The 25,513-nt window shown below is 34.8% G+C and overlaps 1 protein-coding gene across 1 annotated transcript in view; it reads right to left on the bottom strand.

The window, feature by feature from the left end:
* Positions 1–25,513, bottom strand: part of TASOR (transcription activation suppressor) — a 74,652-nt gene that overhangs the window by 18,231 nt on the left and 30,908 nt on the right. Inside the window, 9 exon segments of the mRNA XM_074284422.1 lie at positions 74–218; positions 4,059–4,486; positions 6,371–6,836; positions 6,838–7,094; positions 8,212–8,283; positions 8,381–8,453; positions 15,827–15,930; positions 16,010–16,113; positions 23,729–23,834. Of these exon segments, the coding sequence (XP_074140523.1) occupies positions 74–218; positions 4,059–4,486; positions 6,371–6,836; positions 6,838–7,094; positions 8,212–8,283; positions 8,381–8,453; positions 15,827–15,930; positions 16,010–16,113; positions 23,729–23,834 (1,755 nt within the window).

Below are 25,513 nucleotides of genomic sequence, written 5' to 3'. Positions count from 1 at the left end.
AAATTGCACACCTTTAGAAAACTAAACATTTACTTCCCTTGACCTTAGGAAACTCCAAGTGGTTAGTTCTTACCTGTAATTGGAATTAGTTTCCAATGCATTCCACCCTCCATGGCATTACTTGAGTGAGAGTGATGTTTACGTCTGCCATGTTCAAAAGATGTGGTAGTACTCAAGTTGTAATTATCAAAATTATTCATACTACTACTTTTTGGATCCTAAAAATTAAGCAAATCAAAACATCCAATTTAATGTACATACTCAAAGCATCAATGGCAAAAATTGTTTTTCTCACAGTAATATTTAGCCAACTTTTTTCAAAAACGAACCCTAACAAATGTAATTAAAATTAAATAAGGTGGGGCAGCTAGGTGGCACAGTGGATAGAGCACCATCCCTGAATTCAGGAGGACCCGAGTTCAAATCTGGTCTCAGACACTTAACATTTCCTAGCTGTGTGACCTTGGGCAAGTCACTTAACCCCAGCCTGGGGGGGGGGGGGGGAATTAAATAAGGCTATGACCCTCCTGCCTTATACTTTTCCTAGTTAAAAGAATTGTTTAGGTAAGTATTATTGGTATTTCCCTAAAACAAACAAGCAAACAAAATAACATGCATTTTAGAGGGAGTAATTTGAAAATATTTCCATCTATATAACACCTATTTTCTCAGTGCATATTTATATTCTTCACCCTTTTACAAAAGCTGGATCTTTCCCACCTGCATGAGTGATGTCATATGGAATAGTAATATCAATTTAAAATAGCGGCTCATTAATGTCAATTAAAATTTTTATCAATGTTTGAAAAACTGTAACTAGGGATTGAGTATATATATTTGGCTTTCATTTACAGGAAATGGTCACAATATAAAAGAATGTGAACTAAAGGTAAGCATTTATGAAATAAAGAGCCAATCTGTTATTTATTGAAAAGTCTAAGAGAAATAGCTGTATATCCTTTCCACATCATAGGGGTTGGGAGCATAGTATCCCAAAGATGTAGAAAATTTCTATAAAAATTTTTGGCCTTCTCTCCATAACAGAGAAGAAAGTCTTTCAGCTTTCCAGATTTCCTTTTCTTTTTTCTTGATATTATACAATGCTATGCATATATTCTATGTATTTCTGAGTTTCTGAATTTTTTTTTGTGTTGTCTGCTAGCCTTGTCATGTTGTCTGTGGCTTCCACAATCCTTCCAAAAAAAACCCCATTTAATTTCTTATGTTTATGATATATCAAAACTGTGATGGGGAAAGCTGTTATGTCTAAAGAACTGTATGTATTTAATGTTGACATATGCCATTTTTCATGTCATCTGAATTCTAATGTAATATAAGGTGCTTTGATTCATACTATGAGAATCTCCCTTGAGGCTACATTAAGATCAGATTGCTTTTCAAATATCATTAACACTTTCATACCAGTTTATCATTTTGTCTTTCTCCATCTGACTCTGATTAAAAAAACATTTTCTTTCAAAATACTTTGATAATGCTGTTGTGCTCTGACTCCAAGCCAATAATCTCATCTCTGGTTTCTTTTACTGGTCATATCAAATTCATCATTCCAATTTATTTTTTTAAATGGCTATACCTAAAATAAAGTATACCTAAATGTACTGTCATTCTCTGGTTTCCAACTACAACAAGTAAGTCATTGTTCAGTTTTGATTAGAGACCTCCCATGAGACAATGTTCTCTCTAGGCCTCCCTTTCCACCTGGATATGGCCTTGATTGCTGAAGGGAATATCCTGCTAACATGACCAATACAGATCATAAAAACATAAGTTTATGCTTTGCCTTTAATATATATTTGCTCTGTCTTTAATCTCAATATCCAAGGAGATTATCTAATTGCCAATAAGTTACCTACACACAGATGGAGTACAGTTTTCAAACCGGGAGTTCTGTGACCCAATAAAGAAACCATAGGACTCAACAACAAAGCTGCTTGGTGGGCCCATATCTTCCTTGTTATCAAATCTAAATTTGGCTCTCACCGGCCTTGTGGGATCAGAGTCAAGCACAGTTTTCCTGTCCTCTCTGAACTTCAATGCTTCATGGCCCTCTAACATTTGGCTGTCCTCCTAAGGACATCCTTCTTGACACGAGGCCCTGGGGAGGCCTGAGGCATCACAAGTTTTCCCTCTAACCAGGGTTGGAAAAGGCAGAGGAGCCATCTGCAGGCCCCCAATCTGTAAGAGGTCCCCAACCCATCAGAGGACTGTATGCCCTTTTTTGACCACATCAGAGCTGACGCAGACTCACAAAACACTAAGAAAAAACAAAGCCATAGAGCCACACCTTAACTTCTGACTTTTTTTTTTTAAACTCAAAAGTAGTTTCTTACATTTATCAATTAATAAATACTTATTATGTGCCTGTTATATGCCAAGTACTGAGATAGTTTAAAATAGTAACTGTTAATCAGCACCTTGGCTAGCTCTTTTGGCTCTGTGCTACAATAATACTGTTTATGCCTTTGTGTAAAACATTAAAAAGATAAAAATTAAATTAAAGCAAACATGGATATGTGGGGCACTGCAACCTGGATTGTCTTCTCCAAGATGATACAGAAAGTTTCCTAGTTTTCTTCAAATTCACCTCCGGTACCAACTTCTCCACACCTTTCCCCCCACCCCATTCTTATATGTATGTGCTTATGTGGCTGTGGAGGTGCTAATATATATAAAAGGGGGAGAGAGGGTAAGTATCAGGATGTGTATACATATATGTATATGTGCATATACATATTCAAAGATATATGTTTATACAGAATTTTTACCTGCCTTGTATGTATATATATATGGAATATAATTACTTTTCACATACCAATATTTAATAAATGTTAATCCACCTGACTGTATTTCATTTTGTAACCCAAATCTCTTAACCCTGTTCACAAAGAGAATGAAAAATGTATCAAATCCCACACTAAATGCTAGATAAGTTACATATAAGACCATTCTATCAATCTATAAGTTCTTTCAAAATAGGGAATCAAGTTATTGATGAAAGCAATATTGCCTTTTTTTTGAGATAACTATCTTCCATATCCAGGTGGTTATTCACCATTCCATTCAAATGCTACATTCTAAGGAAAAGAAAATGCACCTCCTTGCAGCCATGGGGAGTGGAGGGGAGGATGGCTTATCAGACTCAGCATTGGGTTAGTCTTGATGAACTGCTTTTTAAAGTGTCCCTTTTCTCCCCCTATTGTGTCCTTTGTTACAAAGAATGGGTTTGGTGGGTTATTATAGGCAGGGGGCACACGTAACTAAAAGATGGCAGCAATTTTTATTTTAACTACATTCTAGAATTCTTCCATTAAGAAACATTATTTATCTTACCCAAAAAAAAAAAAAAAAAAAAAAAAAAAAAAAAAAAATTAAAAATCTGGACACATCTTTTCTCTAAACCTACAAGACAGCTCCCATTCCCTACCAATTTTTCAAATGTAACTGGCAGCAACCATATCTTCCAGTTCTTTTACTATACTAGATTTGTATTTCATCTGGGCCTCAAGGTATTAAGTGTAACTCTTACTATCTATCCCTCTTCCCCGCTAATCATGTTGGACAACAACCTCTATGAACAAGGAAAAATAGTAAAGAAAAAAAGGTCCAGTCCTGTCCTTCCCATACAGAAAATCACTATCTTTCTAGTAAAATTCAATTTGCATTTAAAAATTCTGACTATACATCAGCACCAAAAGAAATTTCCTCATGAATCATATGTTCCTTCTCTAAAAGTACCAATTTTATTATGGAACTCTGTGATTCATAAACTAACTTTCTGTCTTTCATTTAATCTCATTTTCTTGAGAGTAACCCTGCAAGGTAGGTACACAGGTTATTATTCCAACTTTACAGATGTGAAAACTAAGAAGGTCAGCAAGATCAAGTAATGTGCACACAATAATGCTCAAAGAAAGGACTTGAACCCAGAAGTTATATCCCAATGCCAGAGCTATTCTCCTGTGCCACATGCAATAAACTAACAATCCATAATATAAGGATAATTGTATTCACTTCTATACATATAACATACTACTTACTTCTTTCAAATGGAGCTTGGACTCAGAGCCAACTTCACTAGAGGAGACTCTTAAATCAACATCAATGGGATACTTTAAAGAAGAGGCATCAGCTTCCAAGACAATCGGACTTTTGGGTTCTTTACAATTTATATTTTCTACTTTTGTACAACTTGGCTGCTCATATTCTTCCTTGTTCTGTGCAGAAATTAATACATACTCCTGCTTTGGCCTCAGATCATCCCTAGATTCATCACTGCTTCCTAAGGCTTGACTGACAGAATAAGCCAACGTTGGATCCAAATTTCTTGAACTAGCTAGAGTTTCCAAAAGCAATTTAATCAGGGTCCTCGTGTCAGAAACGCCAGGTTCAGAACTATCTTGCTGTCTCAAATCAGTATCATGTCCACCAAATCCACTGATAAGTGAGAAAACAGAATGTGGAGAACCTAGAAGAAAAGAAGGAGAAGAGAATAAGAAAAACATAATGTAATTAATATTTAAAGTAATGATGATAAATTCTTGACCAACATGAAAAATTAAAAATCAAACATATAATACAAACAATAAGCTATAGATTAAATATATAGGAATTCAGTTAGAGTCAACTTTTTAATCTTTATAAAATACATGCTGATGATTAACACAGGAAGGCCAGAATAAAGGCAACTTATTCTATATAAAAAATTCTTCTTAAATTTTAACTCAACTATAATACAATTTCTTAAAACTACTTAATCCAAAACCAAAATATCTTTGGACAGGTTTTCAATTCTACAAAGCATTTACATGAAAATGACAAGGTTAACGCAAGGACTAACATTCTCTGTTGGTCTGTCTCACCCTTCACCTCCATCCCTGCCTCCCCACACACCAGAAGTAACCATATCTTGAGTAATAATTCAAAATAGAGTACTTGAAAATTTACAATGTGACAATAGAGTTGGATCTATTTTGTTTGTTCTCAAAAGACATTATTAGGAAAGAGGTGCAAGTTTCAGAAAGGCAAATAAATGTCAGCTTCATAAAAAATAATTTTCTTAGTTCAGCCAGCTGTCCAAAAGTGGATTGAGGTAGATAAGGAGATTATCAAAATACTAAGTTGAATGACCACCTATCAAAAATGTGCAGCTCCAAATCGGGTCAGATGATCTCTGAGGTAATTTTTTTAAAATAACTTTAAATTTTCAAAATACATGAAAAGATAATTTCAACATCCACCCTTGCAAAACCTTGTGTTCCAATTTTTTTCTGCTTCCCATGTCTCCCTCCTTCTCGTAGACAAGTAATCCAATATAGGTTAAACATGTGCAATTCTTCTATACATATTTTCACAATTATAATGCTGCACAGAAAAATCAGATCAAAAAGGAAAAAGAAAACAAAAAGCAAGCAAACAACAAAAAAGGTGAAAATACTATGTTGTGATCCATATTCAATCCTCTAAGGTCACTTCTAATTCTGAAATTCTATGATTCTATTATTTTTGACATGCTGAGTCTTTACAATCATAGGCACAAAGTAAAATTACTAGCTAATAAGAATTCTGATAGAGAAAAACAAATTTATTGCATTGTAAATGCTAAAGTTAAAAAAAAATTTTATCTTAAAAAAAAAAATTGATCAGCATATTCTAAGACAAAACAAGATTTTAATATTGACCTGGACTGTGTATCTTTAACTGGTGTTAAGAAAAGGTGACAATACTTCCAAAATAAATTAAATCAAATTTCTGGGTTTAGCATTAAAAGACGTCCTTTCTTTTTTTTTAAACTCAGGAAAGTTGAAGATATAACCTATATTAAGGATCAAATTTCTTTTTTTTTTTTTAATTATTATTATTATTGCTTTTTATTTGTAAAACATATCCATGGGTAATTTTTCAACATTGACCCTTGCAAAACCTTCTGTTCCCAAGAATCAAATTTCATATTAGAAGTCAGGAAAGCCTAGTGCCAGATTCTACAGCACATCATTATTTCTAGAGAACAAGATGTCCCCTTTATATGCTCATTGTTTATAAAAATCTAATTACTAAAATTGAGCTGAATGTCCAAAGTCAAATTGCATTTACTTTCCTCCTTTTAATACAAAAAACTAAACCCATTTTAAAACACAGTCAATAAGATATTTGTTTTGCTCATCTCCACATTACTTCATTACATAGATTTGTTTTTATCAGCGGGAAGCAGGCTGGGAATGACCAAAAACAAATGTCTGATAATAGAAAAAGACAACCATTAAACAGGGAGAAAAATATCAACAGAAGTTGAGAAACCAACAGGCTGTGCTAACAAACAAACATCAAAGCTTCAGAGGAAATCAGAAGTTACCTTCACATAAATTGCTATTTTCAGAAGAATCGCTGACTTTCCGGTGCTTCCTCAGATTTCCAGGATGATTCCCCGGCTTCCTTTTCAGACCAGTTTTGTCTCTACTGTCTTCTGTATCAGACTCCCCACCTACATTTTTTTTCCTACACTGAATTAAATTAATCAGTTCTTTAAGCCTGTCCTGATCATAGTCCCAAGAATTAGACGGCTTCCACTTCTTTCCAATTGTGACATTATCATTCTTGGAGCTATTATTTCTCTTTCGAAGTTTGAGTTTTAAAAAATCCACTTCTTCTTCAGGCCCTTCATAATCGGAAACTGGACTAAACTGATGAACTTTCCTATTTTCTTCCATCAGTTCCTTAACTTTACAAACTGGTAACTGATATGTTTCGGACTGGAAAATATAGTTGTGCAAGGAACTGTCAACATGTGACTTGTTTTTTGGAGCCGAATATAAGAATTTTTCTATCATCTAAGCGTGGGTCATATGGATACATGACAAATTCTCTACGTCTACCTAACCCAAAACCTCGCCTAAAATATTCACTTATATGCTTTTCAACAACAGTACTGAAAGTGGTAGTATTGATAAAATTTAAATCTTTACGACACTGAATTAAGGCAAAATGTATGGATGGAATTAATTTCATGATTCCTGGTATGTTTTCAAGGGTGGTCTCATGACGTTCCTGTGTTACTACTTTAGGTAACGCTTTCTGTGCTGTTAAAGTAAAGCAAAACACATTACTAGGTATGACAGTTATTAAATATAGTTCTAATTCAAAGAGAAAATACACACCTCTCATTGACATTTGTGTTTTTTAAAAAAAAAGCTAATCTTATTATGCTCAAGTTAAAGTCTATTTTATTTTAGCACATATAAAACCAACCCATTCCTTAGAGGCCAAAAACCTAGCCCATATACAGCTTTAATGGTTACTTAGTAATAGCTAAAATGGCAGGAAATTCTAACTTTGATACCATCCTTTGTAACTTCTCAAGTACCTTCCTTACAACAAACCTGTGAAGTAGATGATTAGCTATTAGAAACTGAAGCTTAGTGATTTGCGGGTAGCCAGAGTCAAGATGGCAAGTCTCTTCTTTTCCCTCCAAAATAAGAACCTCTCAGGTCAGCACACTGGTGACATGTGCTAGTGAAGGGAGGGGTTCCCAATAGACCCTCTGGCTACATGTGCAGTGTACTCCAGGTACTCACACTGGGGAGGAGTCTCTGCAGAAACCTCTCAAGAACTTGGTGTGTTTCCTTACATCAAAACTATCAGTAGTTTTTCCATCCATATAATGAGGCCTGAGAGAAGGATATTCCTTCAAAATTAAATGAGTAGGATTACACAAGTCTCTAGTGCATGAACCTCACAAGAGTGAAAAAATGTTAAAAACAGACTTTGGGAACTTTAATTGTATAATATGAATTATAGCAAAACAAGTATCCTTTACAGGATACCTGCCATCTCTTAAACCAGAAGAAAACAAACACAACATGGTTTGAATAGTCTTATTTTCATAGACATTAATATCCAATCACATTTAAATACAAATTTTAGCCTGAAAACTAATTAAGAATCATAAACATATCATCAAATACCATCAGGAAATTTATTAGCTATAATTCTAAAATATTTTATAAATAAAGTTTTGTTTTTAAATTTAATTCCTTTCAATAAGGATATCGATGAGACACATGAAAAAATAATTATTAATTTCTCATAGAAGAAACAAAACTTATTAATAGTTATACCTGACATTGCAATAAGTTACCAACACTATTACTATATAACCAACAACATTTAATTCCATTAATCCTATTAATAACTTACAACTCACTACTCCTCTAGGCTCCTGAAACAGAAACAGGGCATGTAGGATTCTTGTCTTGGCAGTCTGATGCTCTGGGAAAATAAAAGCAAAATGTATTGGAAATGCATTGGAAGTGTACAGAGAAGAAAAAAGACTGCATAAAAGCTTAACCATTAAAAACACACTTACCATATGGTGAAGCCATCTGCCATGGTGAGAGAAGGAAAAGGTATCCTCGGTCTCCTAAAGGCTTAACAAGAACCTATATTTTCAGAAGAAAATAAATAAATAATCACCCATTTGGCTCTTTTTTATAACCTTATACAAGTCACATGTTACTTTAAAAAAAAAAAAAAAGGAAAAAACCCACCATCACCAGTTTTTTTTTTAATTTTAGAAAGCAAAACTTGTAATAATGTTCAAGAGAGAATAGAAAGAATAGAGCTCCTTTTTCCCAATAAATTATATGATAAAATAATAAATAAAAATTACAAAATAGCAATGAAACAATTCATTGTAAACAAAATCAAAAAAGTAGTCTTTAAGAATGGTAGTTAAAAACTGTCAAATATTGCCCCCAAAACAATATTTTGATATTTTGGTGATTATATGAAACAAATTTCAGTGGAAATAAAATAGAAACTATATAGAAACAAATCCTCAGAATAAAAAGGATCAGAAATCATCAGCTAATAAAGGAAGATACTGTGCTCTTACTAAAATAATTATAGACCATTCAAATAAATGATATGATATCTATAGAAAGAAAAAAGACATGAAATTAAAATTAGAAGGGAAACAGAAAAATGGGGGAGAAAAAATCATTCTAACAAATTTCTCTGATAAAGGTCTTATATTCAAGACATATACACAGAAATGATTCAAATACATAAAGAATAAGAGCCATTCCCAAGCAGTTTTTAAGGGCAGAAACCTAACCTATCAATATCCATATGAAAAAATACTAAAAAAGAGAATTGCAAATTAATGTGACTCCAGATTCCTTCTCATACTTTGATTAAGATGACCAAAAAAAAAAAGAAAGAAAAAAAAAAGAAAAAAAAAGAAAGTAAATGATGGGGCACTGTGGGAAAATAGACACTGTGGTTGAAGCTGTGAACTAGGCTTATCCATTCTGGAAAGCAGTTCAGAACTATACCCTTTAACCCAGCAATAACCACTAGTAAGCCAATCCTCTTCACTCTCCCCCAAAAAGATCAAAGAGGAAAAGGTTTCATATATACAAAAATATTTGTAACAGCTTTTCTTGTAGTAGCCAAAACTGTAAATTAAGGGAAAGCCAATCTAATGGGAAATGGCTGAACAAAGTACAGTTCACAAAAATAATGCACTAACATTGTAACTAATATAAGATAGAATGAAACAGAGAGATTCAGAGGAAACTTGGAACCTGTATGAACTGATAGAAGAGTCAAGTCAGAGGACACAGGAGGACAATTTATATAATGATAACAGCATTAGAAAGACAACCAATTTTTTAAGTCTTGAGCATTTTGAATGATCCAATGATTAAACCAATAGCCCAAAGGACTCAAGATGAAATATACGACTCACTCCCTGCTAGCATGGGACAGGACTTAAAATATCAAGAGATATAAAATATTTTGAACACAGACAGTAGGAGTTTGCTTTGCCATAAAATATACATTTCTTACCAGTTTTCTTTTTTAAGTTGTTCAGTGAAATAAGATGAGGAAGAGATAACAAATGCTTATAAAAATAAATATAATTATAAAAAAAAGTTTTTTAGAATCCCAGAAAGAGTTGAAAAATATGTAAGTGTCTTTTCCATGGTTCACATATTTGCAAAAGAAAAGGATATTCACTAGTTTTTGTAAAATAATCATTTCAGCTCAAAAGTTGTCATAGTTGTCATCGGTCTCTTTAGTTTACTAACCCTAATCCAGTCTCAGCAAGAGTTGCTTTGATAAAAAAAGAAACAATGACTGTTCAAAGAGTCAAATAAGAGGAGACCCAGGACAGACAATGCACTAAACTGTTCGGGAAGAGGGAGAGGAGGGGGAAAGAGGGTGAGAGCAGTAACCCCCCCAAAAAAAACTGGATGAAGTGGGCTGTTTTCATTAAGCATATTCTATGAGCCAATAAATTTAAGAAATACAGAAAAAATCCAACTTAAGGAATCTGTACAAGGATTACAAAAGGGGGGGGAGATCATAAGAATTGAATTTGGTTTCCACATTTTGAAAATGTAAGAAATGAATTTGGTTTCCACAGTTATGAAAATTAAATTGTAGAAATGAAACGAATTAGAAAATTGAAACCCACAAGGATATCAAAGAATAATCAAGGATGGAGGTTAGTTATTTTCCCCCAAAAGAATGGAAGCTCTTTGGGGGCAGGGACTGGTTGTATAATAAGGAATGCATATTCTTATCATGTGATTTTAGTAATATCCAATTAATAAGGGAATCAGAGGAAGGACTTATGCTTCAGGGTAAGAAATAAAATGCTGTCTTAGGAGTTTCAAAGATATGTCTACTAACTCAGGCACTCATTCTTGCAAGAAAATTTTTAAAAATTCTTTACTTCATTCAAAAAAGTAAAATACTGGGAAAGAAACCAAAATTAGATAAGAAAGGCTCTGTGCTTATAATGTTTACAGATCAGTGCAACATGGAACATAAAAGTTATCAGGCAGTAAATAAAGAAAAAGAGAGAAATAGTGAAGAAACCTAATGAAACACATTGTCAGAATTTCCCTTCCCCTGACCTATTAAGTGATTGTGTCTCATCATCCAAAAAAAAAAAAAAAAAAAAAAAAAAGTACTTTCCACCCACTCACCTCTGACCCAAAGTAAAATACTACTGACTCCCAATGCGTTCTTCTACTAATTGTATTCTATCTCTCTCTCTAAAGCAATTCTACTTAACATTGAATTTTAAAAGAAAAGAATAGGAGATGAAGGGGCAGACCACTACAGAAAGGAGAATTCTCTATCTCCTATACCCTACTGCCTCTTAACAGAATTAAATGGGCCTATACTTGAATCAGTTACCAAAAAAAACTAATCTAGTCCCAAGAGCTCAACTGATGAAAAACAAACAAACAAAAAAACACTTTCCTTCTCTCAGTAAAGAGATGTGAAGGCTATAATTATACATAACAAAGAATTTCCAAAGGCTCATAGTAAATGATTACTATTCATTTTGGGTAATTCATGTGGGCAAAAATAAAAGGGGAGAAAGAATCTCTAAGTTTATTAAGTCTTAGATAAGAAGTTGAGTCTACTGTGAGGGACTATGCTTTTGCTTTTCTCATTACTGCCCAATTAAGGAAAGAAACGCAGAAAAGGAAAACAGATATGGGGAGAAAAGTAGAAAATAAGTGGGTAATATCTATGAAATGGGTTTTAATTTTTTGGATCATAGTTGAAAATATGGGAATAATACTCGTGATCATAAATGGAAACATACTTAAGAATGCCTGTTGAGATGGGCATTTTACAAATCTAATAAGAGTTTTAAACAAAAAAGAATAAAAGAAAATAAACTGGCTATGGCCTAACCATCAGGATGGAGATTATTTAATTAAAAAAAAAAAAAAAAAAATCCGAGTCCCATAAGAGTTCACATGAAACAATGAGTATTTCTGAAAGGAGGCAGTAACAAAACCGAAGTCTCAAATAAATATTTACAATCAAATGTCTGATGTTTAGGCAACAAGGTATAGAGATAATAGAGGTCTTCAAATGGAAGCAAATTTCACTTCATTAAGACGAGGCTGGACAAAACTCAAAACTAGACTATGAATGCAGCAGCACATCTATGAAAATGTCTTAGAAAAGGGAAGAAAGCATGGTGGAGACTGAATGAAGATCTTAAAACAGAACACAGAGCTAGAAGAAATCATGCAAATAGAAAACTGGAGTCATTACAAATTTTACCTCATTTCCCTAGCATCAAGGCAATCCTTTTATATTTCTATCTACCTGATTCTCTAAAGAGTCCATCCATTCCCAGAGCTTCAAAGCTCCCACATCATTTACCCATTCTCTAAGTAGAAGAATTTGCCCTAAACTAGATTGGCAAAAAACCAAGTCATTAACGATAAGTCTTATTCTCCCCTTGAAGACATCCCCAAATGCTCTTGTTCAAATTCTTTAAACAAGAATTTCTCCTAATCTTGTTCAAATCCAGTTTTAAACATTTACTACCTGTGTGACTTTAAGCAAGGTACCTAAACACTACCTGCCCATCTCCTTAACTGTCTTAAAAAAAAAAAAAAAAAAAAATTAATAATTCCCTTCCTCCACAGGATCCTTGTGAGGGTAAGATAAGATTAAGAGTTGCAAAGAACCAAGCCCAGTTTCTGACACCACATGGTCCAAAGTGCTTATTTCCTTGGTCTCTTCTTATTCCCCCCACTTTACAACAATCCTTCATCCTAAAGCCAATCCCACATATGTCACTTCTCTAGACTCTGTGAATTCACCAGATTCCATGTCCAGATGGACATAGAACAAAAAGGCTTCACCTGTGTGCTGATGATGTCGAAGAATTCTCAGTCTTTTAAATCAAAATATCTCATCAGTCTTCCCTAATTAGATTTAATTTCAAGGAGAAATCTTGATTTTTGAAACTAAGAGACAGTCTTACATTTATTGTGAACTAACTAGGAGTGAGAGACACTTCTTTGTTAAGCTTTGGCCAGACTGGAAAACTATTAACTGGTTTCTGAGAATGTTTCCCCTAATCTATTATCATGCAGTCAAAACATCCTACACCTGAACTATATACATATGTTTTATTCTGCTCCAGATAATATTCTTTTCTTTTAAAATTCAATGTTAAGTAGAATTGCTTTAGAGAGAGAGATAGAATACAATTAGTAGAAGAACGCATTGGGAGTCAGTAGGAAACATTCAGAGGGCACTGAAATGGTACTTATGTCAAGCACAAGGCTCAGTTCTGAGTTCAGAAAGGAAAAATAGAAAAAATTCTATGCTGAAGTAGTTCAGTCCAATGGGAGACAATATGCAAATAACTACACATATACAAAAGGCTTTCTGTAAAAGTACAATTTGAACTGAATCTTAAAGGAAACCAGAAGAGAAAAAAGGAGCAAGTGTATTCAAGCAGCAAAAAGGCCAGGGCAGTTAGGATCCATCTGGATCATTGGAAAATGGCCAGAAAAAAGGCCAGGCTGTGGTTTTTAGTTTATGGAGCAGGACATGCCCTGATCTGAAGCACCCTCTAAGATCACTTCAGCAGCATGGGGAAAAATAGCAGGTATAGAGAGCCACCAGAAGGCTGCCGCAGTAGTGCAGGGTCAGGAGGGGGAGAAGAAGGGGGAAGTCTGTGGTGCTGGCACTGGGAACTAACAACCACAGAACAGATATGTGGGCTAAGTGCAAGGAAGGCTTCTGGGCTCCAAGTCTGATGAATCAGAGACCAATGGTGTCCCACAGAAATAGGGAAGGCTTTTTAATTAATTGTCTCTAACTGATTGGGGTTAAAGTGCAGAGTGTGCAGTTTCCTTCCATTCAAGACATTTCCTAGTGATTTTGGTGCCCCCTGCTTTAAATTGATCTCAGTTCCAAACCTGAACCACTTCTTCCTCAATGGATGCTTTCCAACACTTGTCTCCCAGACCTCTGCAGCTTGATATTGCTCAAGCAGGCCTAATCATCTTTCCCAAACTGCCTTCTTCTGAACTTCCCAATTTCTGATGAGGGAACCATTAGTTCTCCAATAGAGTTCTCAGCCACAGCATGATCCTCCCTTCCCTCTTAACCTTAGCCATATTCTCTAACACCCAACCATTTCTCACTCCTGCCAGAGCCTCTTCCACACTTCCTTCCCAGGGCTACTCCAGCCACCCAAATGAGCCACCCTCTGTTGGCTATGTTGTTCAACCCCATCACAAACCAAGCCTTCCCATTCTTCCTAGAAGCCCCTGCCAGCTCTCCTCTCCCTGCAGCCCACAGTCGGACCAAACAGACCTTCAAGCTTCTCCTCACCACCACACTACATCTCTTGGGTCTTCATATCTTTGCCCTGATCATCCTCCTGCCACAAAGGCCTTCTCAGTTCACCCCCTCACCTTGCAATCTCATGTTCATTATGACCAAGTCCACAAGCCAACTTCTATGTCCAGGGTTAGCCTTCTGAGTGTCTCGAGTTTCTCTGGCATTTTGGAAAAGACAGTCTGAGCCCTTTTCAAAGTAATGTTCTCAAATAATTGAATTAAATGCTAAATTTAGGTCAGTGAACAAATAAGAAAATAAAAATACAATTTTTTTCTTAACCAATGAATGCCCACATGGACCCCAGATAAAGAATCCCTCCTTTATATAAAAACCTATTTTGATGCTACCACTGTCTAATATCCCCCCCCCAAGTTGCTTTGTGTTTATTACACACGTTTTGTGTAATATTTATTTACATATTATATCCCCTGACAAAACACAAGTTCCTTGAGGGCAGGGATTCCTCCCAGTGTGTGACACACAGAAGGTTATTAGTAAATGCTTATGACCTTTACTTCATCTTTAGAACAATAACTACTTCACTTGACAAAGATAATTTCATTCTTCAAAAGGCAGGATCATAAATTGAAAGAAATATACTTCTGATTCTCATTAACAGGAAGGAAGTCATTATTGGGAAGTACACCTAGCTCTGAGTAAAACAGACTTCAAAGAAAAGATTCAACGAAAGGCAGTATTTCACAGATTAAATTCTACAGTGAAAGTCAGTTCAAGAGAGACTGAAAACTTTGAAAACAGGAATGCTGAAAGTAAAAAATAAAATAACTCAAAGTAGAAAATGGGAATTAGTTTTTTGAAGTGAGTGATGGGGAGGAAAAGGGAATTAACTCACCAACCTGTCAGTGAGATTTTTCCCAAAAGATTGAGCTGGCTTAAGAATCGGAAAACCTGAATTCAAATAAAGGCTCTATGACTAAAGCCAATTCACTTAACATCTCAGTGCTACCAGATGATTCTTCAATTGCAGAGCAGGTGCATCCAACTGCACTGAGAGAAGGAGTTCCTTGTTGAGAGTTCCCTATGCAATGAAATCAAAGATTCCAATCCAAAACATGGGTGAAAGAAGATGTAAAGAAAGGGAAAACAGAAGATGAATATAAAAGTGTAGCAGGGTTCTAAGAACAGCGTGTTAAAGCTCAGAAGAAACTGAGGTTGGCAAGAGATTTCAAGAATCACAATAAGGAGGCTATTTAAGCTAAAATTATGGATAAATATAAAAACTGAAAGGAAAGAACTTCTCCTTAGGGTGTATGGGAGAAATGACAAAAAGTTAAGGCAGAGCTGCTCTATTAGTTTGCTTCTCTGTAAGAACAAAAATGACTAAGAGAAATTGATAGCTAACATAAGTAAGAATTTAAAAAGTCATCTGGTCAGGATGAACCTGAAACCACTCTGTCAATAATATCTGGAAGATTGGAAGAGGTATCATACAGGCTTTAAACAAAGTAAAAAGCCACAAAACTACAAGTTGTGCCAATCAAATCAGGGATCATGCCATGTCACTTAATATGTCATTTAAAACGAGATCTGAATAATTAAATCTGATTTATTACAAAGTACATGCCTAAGGAGAATGGGGAAGAATTTAAATAGTTTTACTCACTAGTTTTTCTCGCTCTAGTCTTTGTATTAAACTCTCCAAGTTACTTCCAGTTCTTGTCTTTTCTATAACTTCATAAAGGCTGCAATACATTCCATTCTTCAATACTGACATAAGAAAATACATAGTAAGGCACTAAATCCATACTTATCATGTAACATTTTTAATCAAGTTGTATTACATTACCTTCCTTTGCACCTAAGTATGTTTCCTTATAAAAAAGGGCTGGAGGAATTTTCTGCTTCAGATGGTCAATGCTCATAACAGTTTCGACATCTAACTTCTCAGGACTAGAAAAAAATTGAAAAGAAAAAAAAAAAAGACTGTTTCCCTCACCTGCATCTTTTATACTTAATAAAATGGATTAAATAACACATATAAACAATTTTATGGAAACAAAAAGGATATATTTCTGGAACATTGAAACAACACAACTATCAACTAATAATATCAACATTTCAAATCTTAAGCTTTTTTTTTTTTAAATTATATACATAATATTAGCCAAGTAAAACATAAAGCAATGCAGGAAAACATTGTAACCACCCATCTGTTATAACTTCTGAAATCTTAAAGTAATCCCCAATGTAAAAGTAGCATGTAATGACTTAGTTCAACACACCCAATACAGGAATACTGCAAAGGCAGAAAACCTAACCTAAAGTTATCCTGAATTGTTGAGGGATTCTTGCCGCTTCTAAAAGTTAAGTTTTATCCCCAGCTCTTCCCCACTCCCATTTCCCCCTCCCCACACCAACCCTAAATCACACAGAACCCATCTGGATGACTCTCACGGCTTGGGTAAAGTGGGAATCGCCAATTCTATTCCTTCCAATGAGATAGGAAGACTGCCAGGTCTTACCAGATGCCTTGATGCTACTTCATCCAGATACAAAGAATTGTCATTTGACTAAGTGACAAAAAGAATCCTGGACCCAGCCAGTCCACTGAAGAATCTTTTTAAGCTTTTCCATCCCCCTAATGTTGAACTTGTTTGTATGTGTGAGTTCCTGGCTACTCACTTCTTCTGTTAATCAGCACCCAAAAAGGAGATCCTGAGTCAAGTCATTCCTTGCCCCACCTTGTCCCTTTAATTTTTAGATACCTTGTGGGTGTGGTGTAGGATGAGGACAAGACTTCTCTTGTGACCCTGAGCACAAGACGCTTAACTTCTCAGGGCCCCAGCCAACTTTTCTAGTACTAGAAGCTACAAAACACCTGGCAATCTGCATTGGTACAGGCAGTTTCCTCACTGGGAGTATCCTACACTAACAAAAGTAAAGGTCAAGGACACAAAATGAAAGAGGCAGAGAGAAACAGAGAGACAAACAGAGAGTGGGAGAATAGGGAGGGAGAGAGAGGAAGAAATAAAAGAGGGAGAAGAAGGAGGGAGAAGTCAAATTTAGAAATGAGGTTTAAGACAGCAAACCTAGTAAAATCCTACATTGTAGAATGGGAAAAAATCACAGAGGTTATCAGGGCCACTATCTAGTTCAAAAAAATTCTTTTATATCCTAAGAAAAGAAACCACTTGAGCTTTACTGGAACATCTTTGCTGATGAAGAATTCAATACTTAATTGAACCATTTTCTGATTGCTATAATTATTAGAAAGTGTTCTTTTCCCCCTTCTATAGAGGAATGAGAAATTTATAATCATATATTTTCACCTTTTGGTTCCATTTAAGAAGGCATTTAACTTCTTTCCCTTGAATTGATCTTTTCCCTTATTATAATCCTTCAAATGTTTTCAGACAACTATTTTATTTCTTCCCAAGGGCTCCTTCTGCTGATTAGATATTGCCCTACCATTTGTCCAATTATCTTCTCTCCCTCAAAATCTCATGGAATCTCAAAGATTAAGATATAAACCCTAATTTAAAAAAAAGCTCTCAATAACATATAAAAACAAGTGGTTGTAAACCTTTGCTGCAAAACTCCAATATGAAGGAGTCACTACCATGTAAGGCATTCTAGTTTTGGAAAACTCCAGACAATCAATAGTCATATTTTGCACTTACTTTGTACCAGTACAAAGGTAATGTTACGAGCTATGAATACAGACTGTTGAAGAGAGTTTAAATTCTAAAGATGGAAACAACATACAGTCAATAGAAGATAATCTCAAAGGGACAACATTATCAGTGGGGAAAACCAAGAAAAACCTCCTACAAGTGGGATTTAAGGTGAACCTTGAAGGCACCCAGAAAAATAATTATGGGGAAGCAAAGAAGGCCTTCCAGGGAATCAAAATACCTGGAATCAAGAGATGGAGGAATGTAGGAAATAAACAGAAAAAAAACTAGTGTCCAAAGTCATAGGATTATAACGTAAATGAATAAGAACCAAAGGTAAGATGACCAGGGGATGGGAAAGATATCACTTTGTCCACCCTCTATTCTGATTAATTTGATTTTCTCCCTGATTTTTTTTTTCATTAAAATGGTGACAGAATTGGGGGCAGCTAAGAGGCGCAGTGGATAGAGCACCAGCCCTGAATTCAGGAGGACACTCAGACACTTAACACTTCCTAGCTGTGTGACCCTGGGCAAGTCACTTAACCCCAGCCTCAGAAAAGGAAAAAAAAAAAAAAAAATGGTGACAGTTTTGCCAACATTAGTGAAATTGAAGCAGATTTCAATTTTACTCATCATTTCTTAGGTTTGTTGGTTTCAAAGTTCTCTAATTTTTAATATCATTTCCACTTATTTCAGCTTTGCTATCTTCAAATTTTTTAACATACCTTCTAAGTCATCGATCTTTTTTCTCCTTTGCTTAGGTATGTTTATAGAGACATAATTTTTCCTGTAGACTGGCTGAGCTACAACCCATAAATTTTGGTGTGCTGTCTCACCATCATAATTTTCTTTCACATAATTATTGTCTCAATATTTTGCTCTCAAACCCCCTCATTTAGGATTTCATTAGGTTTCCATTTGGGTCTGTTTTTTGTAGATGCTCCCTCAGCTGATTAGTTTTATTACATTATAGTCTAGAAAGTATGAGTTTCTTGTTTCCATCTTTTTACATTTATTTGCAATTTCTTGGTGTCATAATACATGGTCTATTTTGTAAAAATTGCATGTAGGGCTAAAAAAAAGAGTAGTTCAATTTAGAAGAAGCCAAAGTTATTAGATTAAGTTTCTTCAGCATTTGTTTAATTTTATTGTCCGTTGTTTATTTTTCAGAGTCATCCAAACCTGAGAACAAGACACTGAAATCTCTGGCCACTGCTGTATTACTTTGTCTTCTAGTACATTAATTAACTCTTCATTTTATGTGTTTAGATGCCAAGGCATTTGGAGAATATAAATTTAAATTATAGGTTTGTCGTCTATGGTTCCTCTCAGCATAATGCGTTTTCTTTATTTTATTGTGAATTATTTTTGTTGTCAGATAGCAGAATTGTAACTCCTACTTTTTTGGTTTGATATAAAGTAAATTATTTTCTAGCTTCTTATTTTTATTCTGTGCATATCTTTTATTAAAAAATTTTAGTTGTTGTTGCTGAGTGAAATGAGCAGAACCAGAAGATCACTATACACTTCAACAACAATACTGTATGAGGATATATTCTGATGGAAGTGGAAATCTTCAACATAAAGAAGATCCAACTCACTTCCAGTTGATCAATGATGGACAGAAATAACTACACCCAGAGAAGGAACACTGGGAAGTGAATATAAATTGTTAGCACTACTGTCTATCTACCCAGGTTACTTATACCTTCGGAAGCTAATAATTAATGTGCAACAAGAAAAAGGTATTTACACACATATATTGTATCTAGGTTATATTGTAACACATGTAAAATGTATGGGATTACCTGTCATCGGGGGGAGGGAGGGGATAATTTGGAAAAATGAATAAAAAAATAAAAAAATTAAAATTTTTAGTTGTATTTTTTCATAACTAGCATTATGGGATTTTTAATTCAATCTGTTACTCTTTTTCCATTTTTATTACACTGTTTAACCTATTAACATTTAAAATTAGGCTTTTATTTTCCTCCATTCCTTTCTGGAATTGGTTAAAGATATTAGTAGGTTGGAGCATTGGAATAGAGTAAACAAGAAAAAAAAAGGAACAAAAGAATTCAAATAACGTAGTGTATGATGAACCAGAAAACAAATTACTCAAAAAAGAAAAAAATTCCTTATTTCACTAAAAATGCTGGGAAAACTTGAAAGTACTCTGTTAGAGATCAAGCTTCAGACCAGTACCTTACAGTACATTCCACAATACATTCTAAATGGATAAATGACTTTCATCTTAGAGATCTATTATTTTAAAAAATCAGAAGAAAAGCAAATCGTATCCTTGCTCACAAAGGGGTAGGTAACATATTTGTAAATCAAACAAAGTGCATATGCAACTACAAAAGATAAAATAGATAACTTTGATTTCATAAAATTGAAAAGCTTCAATACAAAGAAATGTAATGTATCTAGGAAAAAAGGGAAGTAAAAAAAAAATCTTTCACATTTTTCTCACAAGTGTGATATCCAACATACATGCATACACACATTTGTGTGGGCGCACGCGCACACACACAGCCATTCTTCATTTAAATGGTCAAAGGGTATGACTAAATAATTCTCAAAAGAATTACAAACTATTTACAACCATATGAAAAAATATCCTTATTAATAAGAAAACTGCAAATTAAAAAAAAAAAACCAACAACAACAACAAACCTAAGATTTCACTTTACACCCAGCAAATAAGTGAAAAAATGAATCTAATATGAAACATTCAATCATGGAGGGGTTGTCAGAAGGCAGATATCATAATGTGTACAACTATTTTGGAAAGCAATTTAGAATTATGCAAATAAAGTAGCCTTTAACTCAGTGATTCCACTTTTTGTGGGCTTTTGTAACAAGATCACAGATATTCAAGTCCCCTTAATATGCCAAAATATTCCTAACTACACTTTCAGATAGAGCAAAAAATTGGAAACAAAGAAGATTCCTATCAACTGGAGAATCTCTACACAAATTGTGGCACATAAATGTGACCCATAATATTAAAAAAAAAATCAGAAGAAAAGCAGATTGTGATATACTGTCAGGTATGAGATATGTTCTTTTTCCCAAATTTTTTTATTTATTTTTTTCCCTCCAATTACATGTAAAAATAATTTTTAACAAAAGAAAATTTGGAAAAAAAAAAAAAAAAGAAAAGAAAATTCTCTTTCCCTCCCCCCTCTTCCCTCTTTGTAAAGACAAATAATTTGATAAATTTTATTTATATATATATATGCCACCATGCAAAACATATTTCCATTATCAGCCATGTTGCAAAAGAAAGCAGATACTCCCCCATCCCCTGCCCCCCAAAAAATAAAGTTTTAAAAACTATTCTTCTATATGTATTCAAATTTCATTTGTTCTTTCTCTGAAGGTGGGAAACATTTTCATCACAAATCCTTCAGGATTCTCTCACATCATTGTATGCTGAGAAAAGCTCAGTCATTCATGGTTGATCATCATATAATATCGCTATTACTATGTACAAACTTTTCCTGGTTCTGCTCACTTTATTTTGCATCAGTTCATTTAAGTCTTTCATGTTTTGCTGCTCATCATTTCGTAAAGTACAATAGTATTCCATTACAATCATATTCCACAAATTGTTCAATCATGACCCAAATGATGGGAATCCCCTCAATTTCCAATTCTTTGTAACTACTAAAGGAAACTTTATAAATATTTTTCAATAAATAGGTCTTTTTCCTTTTTCTTTCTTTTAAAATCTCTTTGGGACACAAACCTAGTAGCAGTATTGCTGTGTCAAAAGGTATGAACAGTTTTATAACCCTTTGAGCATAGTTCCAAATTGCTCTCCAGAATGGTTGGATCCGTTCACATATATTTCTATATTCTTAACTAAGCAAGAGATAATGAAATATTACTATGGTATTAAAAATGGTGAATGTGATGAATACAAAGAAACATGGAGAAATCTTCACAAAATGAAAGAGTGAAGTAAGCAGAGCCAAGAAAAAAACAGAGACAATCTAGCTACAAAAGGAGAAGATGCTACCACTGTGCCTTTTACAGAGGTAGGAGATCCACAAGCGCTACATGTAAGAAATATTTTTGGAGTTTTTTTCAGTCTACTGAGCAGTTATACTAATTTTTTTTTCTTTTTTCCTTTGAAAAATATTTCTCATTATAAATAGGATAGTTTACTGGGAAAGTGAGGGTCAAGGATACTGGGGAAAATCATAGTGATGTAAAAAAAGAAAACGCATCAATAAAAAAATTACTCTTAAAAAAGGGCAGGAAAGGTTATGATTTTAAATGCCACAATGTCAAAGTGCTGGTGATGACATCAAAACCCTGGAGTTTACAACATCACTATAGCAAGAAGGTGAGGTGATCGATCACAAGATGTTAACTGTAACAGGGTGGTAGAGTGAGATGAAAGATGCTGAACACAGACAGGGAATACCTAGGAGGATTATAGCTGAGAAGTCCACGATATGAGCAAGACTATGAGCCTGGCTGGGAAGAAATAAGTGCCCTAAACAGTTAGAAGGGAAAGGAGGAGTTCTGTTTTGGACATGTCAAGTCTGAGATAGCTTCAGGAAATGAGCCTTTACATCAAGGCTCCATTTGCTTCTTTGTCAAGTCCAAGTTACATTATGCCCTCCAGGGCAGATCTAGAGACCCAGCTCTTTGTGGGCCCCATCCCAGCTCTGCCTCTGAGCCCTGATCTTTTTTCTCTCTACATTTTCACCTGGTGACATCCTCAGCTTCCATGGGTCTAAATATCATTTTGATGCAGGTGATTCCCACATATTTCACCAATAGGAGGCTCTCAAGCACCAAGCCCACAGTACTAACTCTCAAGTGAACCAAAGCAAACCTATGCCCTGTGGGCATCTCAAATGGTACTTATCCAGACTGGAATCTATCCTTTTTCTGCCCAAGCTCTCTTTGCCTTCCTTTCCAGTTACCCAGACAAAAGCCTTGGCATCATACCCTCCCACCTAAACTTAAGCTGTCAAATCTTGCCCTTTCTACTACCTCCATGGCCTCTCTCCAGCCCCACTCACCTGGCTACCACCCTAGTCCACGCACAGAGCACTGGACCTGGGAGTGAAAGAGAAGAGCAGAGCTCAATTACAGCCTCAGATACTTCCTAGCAGGGTGAGTCTGGGCAAGTCACTTGACTTGTCTGCCTCAGTTTCCTAATCTATAAAACGGGAAAGACAATAATAGTATCTCCCAGGGCTGTTGTAAAGATTAGATGAGATATTTGTAAAGTACTCTAAAAACCTTAAAGCATCACGTACATGCTGCTACCTGTTATAGTTCACTGTATACCTAAATGTCTCTTCCCAGCATTTTATACACTTAACTCCTTCAATCTCTATACCTTTGATATATTCCCTCCCTCTCTCCCATCACATCTAGAATCCAAATTCCTTTCAAAGGTTAGGCAAGGGCCACCTTCTACTATAAGCTGTTTCTCAAGTGCCCCATGGCTAGCACTCCCTCAAAGATTATCTTGTCTTTATTTTCTATATAATCATTCATGTAGACATTGTCTCATCTGACCAAAAAAAAAAAAAAAAAAAAAGCTTTTTGAGAACAGGGACTGTTTTTACCTTCTGTCTTATAAAATAGGTACAGTATCCATAGGATGGACTAAAAGAGTAAACACACTAGTTGGGGTAGAACTGAGAACGTTCTTGCAAAAAAAGTAGTTCATAATTTTAACGAAACTAAATCAATTTCTTTCTCTAACAAAAGAACATTCCATTAAAATTTAAATCACAGTCCAAAAACAAAGCAGAGGGAGGTTAAAGAATTATTATTAAGTACCAGTAAGAAAACAAAGTTTGATATTGGACTCAAACCATTCTATTCTTGCAATTTAACACAATACTCACAGTTTAAAGGGAAGGAAAGGTAAGGTAGCCGACTTCAAGGAAGCACAGCATAGAAGCTTTCCTTTGTTTAAAAGCTCTCCTCTCCATAAGGTGTAATCTGTTTTATCTAAACAAAAAACATTAAATTTGAACCATCTGAACTGCAGAAAAATAAAGTAAAAGCAAACAAAACAGCAAGTGAAGAATTTTCACATACTGAATCTAAAGTTTCTTTGAGATCCTTACTAATTAAAGACATAATTTAACCTTCAAAGTTTCTCATGACGTAGAAAGTTTGAGGCAGTTTATGATAAGCCTAGAGAATGGGTCTCCAAGGCAGGAAGACCACAGTGCTGGACCAGCCTTGCACACATCCTGGCTACATCACTATGAGTGAGAGACACTTAGCTTCTGAACTAGCAAAGAGGCTGCTCATCATAGGACAAGTTCTCAGTAACAATGAAATTACAAGTCTAGTCTCCATTCATATGCCAGGAAATCTTATACCAGTCTAATTCAACTCAGGCATAATTATAACAATAAACTGTTTCTCTTTTCCCCCACAAAATATTGATTGCTCTCTTAAAATATTTTTCTTCTAAATGGAAAGCAAAATCTTACAGTTAAAATATTCAATAAACAATTCTTACATTTAACCCAAACCCTATTATAATTTGTTTTGTTATTCAGTAGTTTTTCAGTAATATCTGACTCTTCATGACCACATTTGGGGTTTTCTTGGCAAAGATACTTGCCATTTCCTTCTTCAGCTCATTTTACAAATAAGGAAATTGATGTAAACAGGGTTAAATGATTCATCTAGGGTCACACAGATAATAAGAGTCCAAGGGCAGATTTTTAACTCAGAAGAGAAATCTTTCTAACTCTGAACCCAGTACTCCATGTACCTAACTATTGCAATTAAATTGATATTAATACACCTAAAATTGAGACGAGTCAATCAAACTACTAGAAGTACTATTGAGCAACCATGTCATCTCAGGAAGGGTAAATATGGGCCCAGTATCCAGTATTTTTTCTGACCCTCCCCCACCCTCAAAAAAAAAAAAAGACTAAAAATTAGCAAATAATTTGTTTTCATATAACATTCTAAAATAACTGTCATAAGAATTTTTTGTTCCTATTTGTTATGCATTATGTTTAGAGTCCAGAGTTGCCACTTTTGTTGGGAAGAGCATTTCTTTTGGTATGTTAAAATTAGCTAAGACTCTCGGTCACTTATTTCTTTATACAAGACAAGGAACCAAAGGGGATAAACAGAATTTATAGCTCTGTCTCCTAGCCATAAAAATTTAAAAACAAACCTTCTCTTTGTTTATTGATAAGCTTACAACTAGCTAGGACCCCGAGATTATTTTTTGGCATGTAAATCTTCCTCTTCTCAATTAGCTCAATTGTAAACTCTCACAAGCCTAGCTTTGAAATGTAATTCTCTTCAGTTTATCTCTGTAAGACTAAACTGTTTTGTCTTCTCAGGAAAAGTGAGAAATGCTGCCTCCCTCCTTACCCAGATGTAAAATTAAAAACTATTCCTTTGTCTCCTCAGAAGTAACTGAAAACTATTCAAGAACTATGAAGCCTCGGATGCACCCCGGATTTGTGAAAGATTCTGGGTCTGTAATTAAACATAATTAAAAACCTAGGTTTTGCCTCCTATTTTCCTGTGTATTGGTAGTTTCCACAAGCAGAAGTGTCTATCAATAAACATTTCTGCAATAGAGTAACAGGAAAAGAATACAGACAGAATTTCCACTACCACCTCCAACTCCAAATAGCCTATTTAGC

This window comes from Sminthopsis crassicaudata, chromosome 1 (assembly GCF_048593235.1).
Source record: "Sminthopsis crassicaudata isolate SCR6 chromosome 1, ASM4859323v1, whole genome shotgun sequence".
NCBI lineage: Eukaryota > Metazoa > Chordata > Mammalia > Dasyuromorphia > Dasyuridae > Sminthopsis > Sminthopsis crassicaudata.
Note: the sequence above shows the minus strand (reverse complement) of the source record. Positions and strands in the feature narration are given on the sequence as shown.